Raw genomic sequence first — 12,499 nt, 5'->3', positions numbered from 1 at the left:
AAAATACTTGTGGTAAAACTTGGAGACAATGTGGAATTGCTGGCCAGTAAATGAACAGTCAGTAAATAGATTGTGGTAGAAACAAAGAAAAATAACCCGAAGTGAAATTAAGATCAAAGATGAAGAAAACTTCATCATCAAGAGTGTGTTCTTCCTGGTGAAGAACATAAGACACTGAAAACTTGGTATAACCACCTACCCATCTCTCCTACCCCACGGTGGCCTTTGGATGTCCAGGGGTACAAACAGGGCAAGCATAACACAAGAGAAACAAGTAGATGCCAGAAAGTTTGTGTATGTGAACTTTAATTACTTCATTAATAGGAATTAGCAATAATTGGTTGGTTTAAGATGTTCACATTCATTTGACCTGGATTGATAAGAAAGTTTTGAACAGATATCGCTAGCTCAGCGACACTAAATAATAAATTCTGAATGTGAATATAAGGTTTCTTATGACTTGCCCACATAAATCACAAAGGAAGTTAGGTCCCCTACACTTGAAGTTATTAAAATGCATGTTATCTTTTTCTCCAATGATCACAACTTTGTGATCCTAACTGAATATAATGGGGGTGAACAAGGCTGCAGTCCATCCAAGAACTTCAACTGTATGATTTTCTTTCACATAAAATAAACTAACTTGGAAATTTTAGTCAAAAAGTAAAACTGGATTTCCTGGGAATCAAAGGGACATCTAGGTCTTTGTTGCTGCTCAGAAAGGATGGAGGCTGCACAGATCCTTGCTAGAAACACTTGGTGCCACAAGATGGCAATCCTGCATTTCCCACAACCCTCACTACGGTCGAAGGTTCCCGAAGTTCAGTAGCATCAAGGAGCAGGAGAGCTACAATGCATCAAGGCAATATAAACAAAAGTCAACTCAGGAAAGCAGAGGCATTATAATACGTTGCACAATTTATTTCTTTTAATAGTTTGTTAACCTATCTTTATAACACAAAAGCTATATGAGGCATGGAAACATGAAACTAATCATCCTAATCCTATTTTGGCAATTTTCCCATAACACTGGGAACATTCAGGGCCTTGTGATTAGGACTTGTTACCAGTGTTAGAAAGAATGATTCAGTCCCCTAAGGGGTTTTGGCAAGAAGGAAATGGTGGAAAGAGTTAAGAGTGGAAATCTGTGGAAGTAGCAGAAGCGGTTTAGAAAAAAAGAATTATCTAGATATGTGCATACATATATACACAGACTATATATATTATGTACAGTCTATGTATATACACTGAAAATTTGACCTTTACTACACTACACACAGCATACACAGATTGTGCATACATCTACACGCTCTGTTGGAAGTGCTGCAAAAAAGTATGAACAAGCAAGGTAAAAATAGTAAATGAGTATGCAAAACTGGTAAGTTTCAAAGTTAGAAATTTCTGTTAGTTTTGGTAAATGTCTGGCAAAACAAGTTGAAGGATACATGTATTACCAAAAGCGGAAAAGGAAATACTTGGACTTTTGCTTTTAAAAAAGTAATAACTAGGTACACAATTCCAATTCCTGAAGTATTCTCCAGCAACTCAAAATGCCAGAGGAGCATTTACTGCTTTACTCCCTCATACACAAGGAGTTTGGGATAATATGATTCTCCTCTGAGACCTGTAAATGGGTCTGAAATCCCCCAAAATCTCCATACCTTATGGAAACATCAGAGCAGAGAGATGTCCTTCCGGATGGACTCCCTGTGCTGGCTGACTCACCACCTCTCACAGAATTCCTTGTCAGCATTTGCTACAAGGCTGAATGAAATGCTACACAGACCCTTCAGTCTGCACTTAAATAACTAAACACAGTTATATGCAAGCTACAGGCAACCTACAGATGATAATCTGGAAGTGCAGTGCTAAATCAAAGGGACAGCAAGCTTCAGTGGACAAAAACAGAAGATGTTGATGTAGTACAGACTAAGTTCATGTCATGTGCTGCTGTTGGCAAGAACATCAAAGCCACCAAATATGCTATGTCTGCATGGCAACAGTGGAGGAATTTTATTTTTCTAATTAAAATTATAATGAATCCCTGAGAGAAATAAGTACGACAAAACAACTGTTGACAGTATTAATGGCCTGCAAATGAGGTTATAATTCAGTAAGTTAATTGTGTACATTTTGTTCATCAGTAGCCAAATCATATTCATGACTTGCTGTCAATAGAGAGATTTTGAATACATGTTGCTTTTTTCCCCAAGCTGCACAGCCCTCCAACCAGTTAACAGAATGAAATAAGACAATCTGAAAAAAGACAAGTGAACGTCACTATATGTTAGAAGTAGGGCAATATAAGAGACACAACAGACAAAGTTCAAACATTTCTGGTTGAAAATGTGTGTGAGCACCACTTAATTTAACTGGACCACTAACAAACATATCAGAGAAGAAATGTTTCTTTCAATCCCATCATACCAATTGTTTGCAGAATTTCCTGTATATCAAATTAGTTTTTTTCTGTTTACGGCAGTGCTTTTAAAAAGCACAGGAGAGGAAAGGAACACATAGCCACAAAAAGGAGAAGATTAAGGGCACACATCCGGAAAAGTTACCAGAGACATATTACATAGCCATACTCACGAAGGAAATCTATGTAGCACCTACTTGCTATAATCAAGGTCCTCCAGCTAAAATAACAACTACATTAACATTACATTAAAACTTTCAAAAACATCTGAAATGCAACATCAGTCTAGGAAAACAATCACCTTTTTTTCAGTATCAAAAATCACTGCAAGGTGATCACTGCACTTCTGTATGGATGCTGCAGAAAAGCACCATTTCTACACTCAAGAGAGCACAGACTTTCTTTGCAAGTTTTCTTACATAGGTACAGATTCAGCTGGGGCTTAGTTAACTTTACACCTAAAAATTTACTTCACATCTGTATGAAGAGGTTTACCTCTAGGAGCCATGGTTTTAGTTTTCTGTCCAGCAGAATATCAAATCCCAGGACTTCAAAGCAGACACTGTCACTTCCTGGTGCTTGCCCTGGCCTGCACATACGGTAAGCATGAAGAACATGCGGCTCTGCAACTATAAGAGTCTTCACCACCAGCTCCTGCAGGCATTTGGTTCAGAAAAATTCATCAGGAGAGAAAACACCAGCACATACTGAACTGCAGTGTTTCATGCTTTAATATTTTAAAATTCATTTACATATCTACTAGAAAAAAGATTTAAAATACCAAATAAATAGTCTATAGTAAACAAACTATTCCTATGCAGTACCATATATAACTTTATATAGTTATAGACTATTGTTATACTTTCCATGGTACATACAAACTTTGAGACTTAAATAAGTTAAATAATAAAAGCAAATTGGTAACATAGTATACTATAGCCAATCTTCATCCATTTCATTTTGCAGTATAATTTTTGATAAGTGTTCTCAGAATCATACAAACAGCTTTAAACTCTAACAATCTTAAGCCTATTCCTCAACTAAAGATACCTTTAACAAAACCACTTCTTAACACTGACTACAATTTTGTAAATATTACACATAAAATTCACTATATATACCAAAATAAATTCTCTAAGAATTTAAATGGCATGATTCATTTGTATCATATTACTTACATGAAAAACTGTTTGAAAGGACTTTTGATCCTCAGAAACATGCTAACATTTAATTTGTAATCAGACTATGAATTTAGTATTTTAAAAAAACATAATAATAGTTTCTAGTATGTCCTTTGTGACACCTATTGCTGAGAATTTGGGTTAATAAGTTTCAAAAATCATTCTGAATTGCAGTAAAGCAGACGGCCGAAGCAATTAATTTTCTAAAAATACACAAAATAAAATAAAGTGCTTTAGTCTATCTTACTGAAATATCACTCCAGAATTTGGAGACATCAAGATTATTTGTTTCTAGAAACTCGGTAAACCATTTTATGGAGCGTTTGCTTCCTTTATCTTCTGTTTCATCCCGTTCAAAGTGCTCATTATGTTTATTCACAGAGTAGTTAGTCAGATGCATATACAATTGACTCTAAAAAAGGGAAGAAAAGTAATTTTAAAACCTTTAAAAACAATTCTAAAATAGTCAATTCAAAATCATGTAACAAAAAATTGGCATTAAATCAATAAAGACATAATCAAACAACTCATATTTGAAAATACACTATGTGCAGATTTAGTGTTTCTGATTCTGGGAGACTGCGTGACTGAATGCTCTGTAGCCTTCTTACAACAAAACCTGGGCTTCTGCTTAAGCCAGTTGCAGTGAACTGATCCACCACTCCTCATCTGGTTAGATACTATATCTGCCATTTTTACAGGTCTCTAAATAAACAAATACCTAAAAAAGTAAAGAGCAATTATCATAACTTAGAGGATGATTACATTCCACAAGAAGCAAACAATAAAGTCAGTATTTTGAAGTGCTACTTTAAAAGTGCTAAAAGACACTCTGGCATCTGCTTCATAGACAATCCCACATTTCAGCTTTCACTGTAGCTTATTTATGAGAAGTGTTCTCATGATAGTGATACTTTAAAATATCTTTTACGTATAAACTCATCTGCTATGCTGATATCTGCCAAAATTGCTCATTTTTAACTGGCTGGTAGCCATACATCAGAGGGAGGTAAATTTCAAAACATACGTTACATAAATGACTGAGTGCTACAGTTCCTTTATGGAGCAAAATGTCACCAGCAATAGACGCATGTTATCAGTTGAATTTAAAGAAAGCATTCATTTTCCAAGGCCAATTTATAAATCATGATCTGTACATTTACATTATCTCCCAGAGATTAATTCAGCTTTTCACTTACACTATGGTGATGCCTGTCCTCATCACAGTGACAGTTCTCTGTCATGTTTGATTACATACAAGAGAGTAGATGATATTCTAAGGTGATCATAAGCCTTCTTTTCCAATTCATCTTTAATAGATAACACAAGCCTTATGCTGTCATTTATCTTACTACACTTTCTTATCTTTAAAAAACTTAATGAAATTACCAAAACCAATCCGTTTAATTGCAAACAAGTGAACAACATATTGTAGTAACACTCGAAGCAATGAATTTCTCCCATGGCTTTATTACTCCTTTAAGAATCATTCTGAAATCTATTGGTTTTGAGTCATCATTCCATGAAATTCAAATTATTTCAGACATAAGCAATTATGTGTTAGACTACCAAAAAAAAAAGTGTTTGGGCATCTGAACTGATAGTCCACAGTTATTTGGAACAATGTCACTGTGGAAATATGTCATCCAAAGAACAATGTCATTAGTGACAGGCAGGTTATTTCACACAATAGACAACCTCCAGTGTGAGCTGTGTTCTGTGAGAACACAGAAACACAGAAACAACTGCCTGCTCTGTTTATCCTCTCAGAGCATATTTCAGTGCTGCTAATGCTGAGATTAGCAGCAATACACAAATATCAGAAGCAAACTATTCCAAATATAGTACTGGAACACTTCCAAATATAGCATTTGTACTGGGCCTCAAATTGTACCTGTGTTTTTCAAAGGCACACCAAGAGATGATCAAAATTTTAAGTTTCATGTAGGCAAAAAGGCTCTATGGTGTTTTCTGTTATATAATCACATGGAAGCTGCTCTAAAAGCAATGGAGTTCAGAGTGAGGTATAACAAACCTAATCTACTAATACCTTCCAATTGCTGCAAATCTACTTCTTTCTTAGACATCTGCATTTTGGTCTGAGCCAAAAGAGAAGGGTTTACCCCCCCCAAAAGGGCAACATGCTATAAACTGGAACAAGAGGAAGAAATTGTGTCAAATCTTTAGCATGACCCTTACCACTTCTTGGTTTTCTCAGTGTTTATAGACAACCCTACTGAATCACCCTAAAGCTGCCAAGTACATACTTCTGTCCCTGCTGAAGCAGTCACTGACAAACAGCAGCAGCAGCAGGAGATTCCCTGGTCTTCAGGGACTGCAGAAAGCACTGAGCCCTTGCAATGCTGGTTCTCTCCTTTCTGCCTAAGTTCCCAACACAATGGCTGAAACCCGGCAGGACCCTCAGCAAAAGGCTCCAAACTTCATGGATGCTAAGCAATGATCTAGCAGGAGATAAACCTTATTAGCACCTGCCACCCCAGCCTCAGTCTCAGATGAACATAAAAGCAATGTGCCCGTTCTTGCAGTAATTTGATTTTATTTTTTGGGTTGTTATCTTTTGCTTTCCTCTAGAATATATTTAAACTCTTTAGCATACATACATGCAAAGCCATATAAAATTTTATATATAAGCAATAATGAGGCTATACTTGTGATTTTGATAGAAAACCATGTGTTAAGTATCTTTCACATAAAATTTTTTCTCTTCAATGACAATGCAGAAGTTTATCCAGATGAACTCAAGTCCCAGTTTATTTAATTTCACCACCTGCAAACAGTACACAGGTTAAAGTCTATACCATAAGCAATAAATTGGAATGAATTCCAACTTACCAAATTTGAGTCACTGGGGGGGTGATACTTTTCTGTGCCCATTCTCACCAGTCCATCATGGTATAAAAATATTTTTAATGGATCACAGGAGGTTACAAGAATATACACACGTAAATCAAATTTGTAGCCTTCCATAAGAAATGGTTTGTCAAGATATTCTTGAACAATTAAGTGATCCTGAGCTTGTAACTTTTCTCCATTTCTTATTAAAGAGATCCTGGTGAAAACAAAAGTTATTTTAAAACTTGGACATTACTCTTTGAAATAGATTATCGTGGTCACCCAGCCAAGTAGTGAGTGAGGCTAAAATCTACATAGAAAAAGAGAGATTTCTGATTTTTAGGGTGGAGAAAAGGTTCCATTCCCTTACAAGGCTTTTGGGTTCCTGTGCTTTATTGTGATTCACTAGATGAAAAAAGGCAACGAGCCATTTCAAAGTAACTTTCTGCTTGCTTTGATTCAACAATTTGTAATAATGGGTTTGCTCTACACTTAGAAATTGTTTGGCAGAACGACCAGTCTCCAGCGTCCGTGATTATTCCTCACGCAGCTCTAAAAATAAACTTCCAGTCTTTGTCACAACTTCTGCCTCAGGCACAGGCTGCAAAGAACTTTCAGTGCTAACCTTAGGTGATGAAGTTTGCAAAGCAGGACACTGAGCTGTATGACTGAGGATGGCATAGATTAAGCTCAGTATTTCTGTATTTCCAGTTCCCTCACACCAGAATGAATAAAGGTTGATATATGAACTGTGAAATTCCAATCTCTAGCCACATAGACTTTTAAATAACTGCAAAAGCTAATGTTTTCAGTATACAATTATTAACATAAAATTCCCAGAACCTTAGTGCTACCTTAATCTTATTCTCTATTATTTATTATACATTTAAGAGGTTTGGTACTGAATACTCCTAATAGAGTGAAATACTTCGCAGAAATTTCTCTGAACTATGCTGGTACCTTTCCCTTTAGCTTATTTTAGCCCTTATCAAAAGGACTGAAAAATGAAGAAATTGAAAAGTTTGGGAGCCTTACTTTTATAGTAATTCTGACATATGCTGAAAAACTAAAAGCTTTACTATATAGTATAATTCAAATCGATATTAAAAGTAATAAAAGCTAAAACCAAAATATCTAAAAAAAACCTAAAAATACAATTGCAATATTTATCTCATTGGATTTTTACTGTGCAGCCCTGTCACAAATAAAATTTCTTCAACTCATCTGCAGGTTGCAGTCTTTTCAGGGGTGTGCCCTGTTTCCAAGAGTGCACATCCAGCCGCATCCCCAATAGCATCTCCTCTGCCTCTCCTAAACGTTGTGGCTGATTCTCTCAAACATGTTTCTGCTTCTCTGACTGGCTGCAGTTTAGGAACACAATGAGGTGTTTGAACTGGTTTTAAAGCTGCGAAATATCCTGACCTCCCACACGCATCCCTGCAGCCTCCAGCCATGAAAACCCTGCTATTTATGCCCAATACAATCTCACCCTGTAAATCTAAGAACAGCAGAAAAATTCACAATAACTGTGTTCATAATAATTATTTGAGTTTATTTAAGGCTTGTGAAGCCTTCACCCAATACACTTACTTTCACACAACTCCAAATACAATCTTCTTATTAATACACAGCTGCTGTTAATGTTGTAAGTAGCACTGGATTTCACCTTTAACAGGTAAGAAGACTGAAGTTAACTCACAACTCACCCATGTCCCATTGCACCATTAGCTGGTTTGACTATGAAGGTTTTCTGTCTACGTTTCTTCTTCAATTCTTTTACATAGTTCTGAAACTGTGTGTATTCTGCAGGAAAGATCCATGTTCGAGGAATGAAACTGTATTCCTGAGGCTGGCTCTTGATCATTCTGCACAAAAAGGGTAATTGAGTTAAAATCTTTTGACTACTTTGATGTTTCAATCCTCAAGATTAAAAAGCACTCATAACAATTTGACAAGGGAGCTTTTTCAGCAAAATTCTGTAATATGAAAGCAAACTTTTGCATTTCTTTAAGAATAGTTAGAGCTCTATTACATATTCATATGAGTGTGAATGTGTTATATTCAAAAGCAGACTATCTTGATCATTTTTGCTTATGTGCTTATTATGTAACTGGTATCCATCTCATTTCTTGGCATCCATCTCACTCCTGTTACAATTTTTGGCCATTTATTCAGATGATTTAATGTTATTCCTACTCTTAGAGATATTGAACTTATAACAAACAATGGACTTTTTTTGGGGGGGGATGGTGGTATTTGGGAAGTATTTTAATTTTCATATTGGTATGTGTCTGGGGAGCTATGAGGATCAACAGACACAAAAAAGAGGTGCTGGGATATTTGAAGTTTCTTCTTGGGTGCAAAAAAGATTTAATTTAAAATTAAAAAGCATTTGGAAGTAAATAAGGAAGAGTTTTTTGTTCCTTTTGAAAGAATTTTAAAAATAAGTAATTGTAGTAAAAAGATTTTGACACAGGCCAAGCAACTCATTCATTTCCTATATGGGACAAATCACACAAGCTTTGATTAGTCTTTGGTCCCAGTATATTTGGATTAAGATTCCAAGAGCACCTAATTTAATCAAAAGAAATGAAAGACATTCAAAACAAGATCAAGCAAGGATGGAGTAGGGTGAAGGGGTGGAACAGAAGAACTAAAATAGGGACTCAAACTCTGACTCTGGGGAAAGGATGCAGCAAGGTCCTGACCTCCCTGCTTTAATGGCTGCAGCAGCTGAGGTAGAGAGTATATCTCATTCTATACCTCTGTTGTCTGTGATGAAAAATGGAAGAAGAAGAATGGTAAAGAATTCAGGTAGTAGAAGTTTTCATCACCCAGAGCTGTGTATGTGGCAGACAGGAAGTTACACCCACACCACGCTGTCGGTATGGCTGAGGTACACATGGGTTGCTTTAACGCTGGTTAGCAGCCAAGGTATAGGAGCAATGGGGACTCGGTGGTACTATGCACTCTGGCATCATGGTTCCCAACAGGACAAATTTAGTCTTTGCTGAGTTCCATACTGGTGCAGCTAGCTCATTTCACGTACTCAGAGTACCTGAAACTTTCTTCATACAGAACCTCATACAAAATTAGTTCAGGTAACTCACAACTACTCTGTAGCATAGAGTGGACATGTCTAAAATACAAATATCCGCAGACCAACAGAAAGGAATTGGAAGTTTAAAAAGAAATTAAGTGATACAGGAAGTTCCCCAACTTTGATTTTTTTTTTAATGTCACTATGGTGAAGTATAATACTTTTTAATTAAATACAGATTTAGGTATATTTCTCCTTTTGTATTGAAAACTAATAGCATCAGCATAACTAATGTATAAAAGAGGCAATATAATTTCCATTTTTCATTTCTACCATGAGCTTACGTAATACTCTTGGGCAGATACTTTTCCTTTAAGTGGCTAAAATACTAATGGAAAAAACAGAGCTTTTTTTCAGCCACATGTGTAGGTCTAGGACCATAGCCAAGCCCTACTGGTATAATGGATACACTGTCACCAAACCGTGTAGCCAACTACCCAACATACACTGCAGAAACCACAAGAGCTACAGCAGTACAGCATGAGGTTCAGTGCTTCTGCAGCCTCATTGTAAGTATTATTCTTACAAATCTAGTTCAATGAAAGCCACTAAATATTCAGGGAAACTTTTTGAAAACACAAGTAGATATTTGAATTTCTGATTCATTTGTATTGTTAAACTAATCTTCATCTGCTCTGTCTTTATGAATATTATTACTTTGCCAACTGAGTACCTTAGCTAGGCAGAAATTACCGTGGTTTTAGGCAAAAAGCAACTTCTGTGTTAGTTTAAATCACTCTCCAGATTATTTATCATATGCATCCTGTTACATGCTAGAGACCTGTCATTTGACTTACTCAAGGGTTTCAATATACACATTCCCTAATCATTTAATATAGCTTCAAGCTATTCCTGATATATTGATATTATTTTGTGACTGAAAGTGTATCAGTTCTATATGCCTTATCTGTTTAATGCATAACTGGGTGGATTACGAACACTTAATATTATGAAGTGGAATACTTCAGCATTGTTTATAGGTTCTAGGGTTCACTAAAACTTTCAAAAAAAGAATTCAGCTCTGTTCTTTCCCTGCAAGGCCCTATTCAGAAAGGGCTTAGGGACATCATTAAGTAGCCTGTGGAATGAAGGCCTATTCTATTACAATAACCCTATTTTCCAGCACATGGGCTATCCACTACTATGAGTAACCACTTTTTCACGGTGCTGTTCTATCCTTTAGCTTTTGCTGTCCTTATCAGGAGGTCTGAGAAATAAACAGCAAACTATTGTTCTTCTGAGTACTATTTTAGCTCACAAATGTGGTCAGACTGTGCTCTCGATCTCAAAGTGCTTTCTGTACAAAAGAATAAATGGTGTTGAACAAAACATAGCTCACTAAAGGCACAACCCTCAGTCTAATAATGTAGATTCCACTGCCTAAATTTCAAAATCCTCTGACTTTTCACATATGAAAAGTTAGTGGGTATGTGTGAATGAGAATGATTCTTGGCCCATGATCAGTTCACGAACCTTTTAAATATAATCAACAAAGGTGCTGGAAAAGACAATATTGCATAGATGGATCCGTGCCCCTTCCCACTCATCCTGTGCACCTTCTCCCCCATTTCCTGAATTCATTTTGTAACCACACTGATCCTTCACACAAGGAGCTGTCATCTAAGAGACCCTTCACAACCGTCTCTTAAGATCTAGTTGGCCCTATGATGGCACTTCTATTATTACTTTTTTTCTTTTCTGTGTTCTTATTATTATCCTTGAAAATGATGTTCATGCCTGCCTTTTTTTTTTCTCAATTACATTCCTCTTTCCATCTGTTCCATTATTCTGTGTTCCTATACTTTCTTTGCTGTGTTGTTTTCTTTCATATTATACATGTTACGTATTACACTGCTCCCTTCCACTTTTCTGCATGTGAAAACCACATGGTCCTGCTATCCAGAGTGCCTGGATATTGCCTGAAAAAAGAACTCTTGAAGTGCATTATTTCCTGAATAGTATTTTCCTCTCAAAGTAAGGTAGATTTGTTCTTTCACTTTATTTCCAACAACTTGCATAAGGGTTAAAGGGTGAAATCAGTACAACAACAAACAAGGAAATGAAAGAGAAAAGAAGTCTACTCTCTACCAATTCTCAATATAGTTTCATTATCTCTCAATGATAGTAATCAGTAGAGTCAGTAATGGGAATAGAAAAGATGGCATGCTGCAGTAAACAAGACAAGAGAATTAGTGTTTCTACACATCCAAAATTTAAGACAGAACAAGTCTGTTCAAAATCCTGCATTCTACAGGAAAAAGCCTGCTCAACCATGTATCAGAACTGACGTATGATTTCACCAGCATATCATTTTGATTTTTATAAAGTATGAATACTAAGTATTGAGTTGTGAGGGCCAGTATTGAGAAAAAAACCCAACTGATTAAGCCCTGCTATATCTACTAAGTGAAGTTACAACATAGATGTTTGACCCAGAGTTATGGTGTAGGAGAAATTATTCCCATCTTATCTATATGTGCAATCTCAGCACTGAGTAACTTTAAACTGTGTTTTGAACTCAAAATTCAGTAGGTTGAGAGAGGTATCATCAGACCGTATTTGAAAGAATGAGTGGCATGATAACAAGAGCCTTTTGTCCATTTTCCATATTTGCTTTTAAAGATCACAGAACTGCAGCAATACACAGGAGTAGCAGTGTGTACCAAGCTGACTGACTGTTTGCAAGACCTCTCCAAACAGCTGTTTGCCTCCATGTGCTATCTCTTTTTACTTCCAGTCTGAGAGGGGCAGTGAAAAGTGCTGGTGCAGCACCACTGACACAGGGGAGCTCTAGTCCACACATAGGACATGGAGACACCACAGCAACGCACACAATATTTGCATCATAATAGTTGCATACTTTCTACATGTTATGTCTTCTAGTTACAGAACAGAAAAGGAAAGAGAAAGAAATTGAAAAAGAGAGAGAGAGAGAAGATATCACAT

General features: G+C 36.3%; 1 protein-coding gene across 7 annotated transcripts in view; it reads right to left on the bottom strand.

Moving 5' to 3' along the window:
* TTLL7 (tubulin tyrosine ligase like 7) overlaps positions 1 to 12,499 on the bottom strand; it is a 65,597-nt gene that overhangs the window by 30,889 nt on the left and 22,209 nt on the right. For all 7 annotated transcript variants that reach the window (XR_011002275.1, XM_068199928.1, XM_068199927.1 and 4 more), the window contains 4 exons: positions 8,160 to 8,318; positions 6,454 to 6,670; positions 3,848 to 4,012; positions 2,915 to 3,073 (listed from right to left, as the gene is read on the bottom strand). Coding sequence is in view for 6 of the 7 variants with exons in the window: in XM_068199928.1 (XP_068056029.1) it covers positions 2,915 to 3,073; positions 3,848 to 4,012; positions 6,454 to 6,670; positions 8,160 to 8,318 (700 nt within the window). In the remaining variant the exon portion in view is untranslated. The remainder of the gene's footprint in view (positions 1 to 2,914; positions 3,074 to 3,847; positions 4,013 to 6,453; positions 6,671 to 8,159; positions 8,319 to 12,499) is intronic.

The sequence above is a fragment of the Anomalospiza imberbis genome, chromosome 9, assembly GCF_031753505.1.
Source record: "Anomalospiza imberbis isolate Cuckoo-Finch-1a 21T00152 chromosome 9, ASM3175350v1, whole genome shotgun sequence".
NCBI lineage: Eukaryota > Metazoa > Chordata > Aves > Passeriformes > Viduidae > Anomalospiza > Anomalospiza imberbis.
Note: the sequence above shows the minus strand (reverse complement) of the source record. Positions and strands in the feature narration are given on the sequence as shown.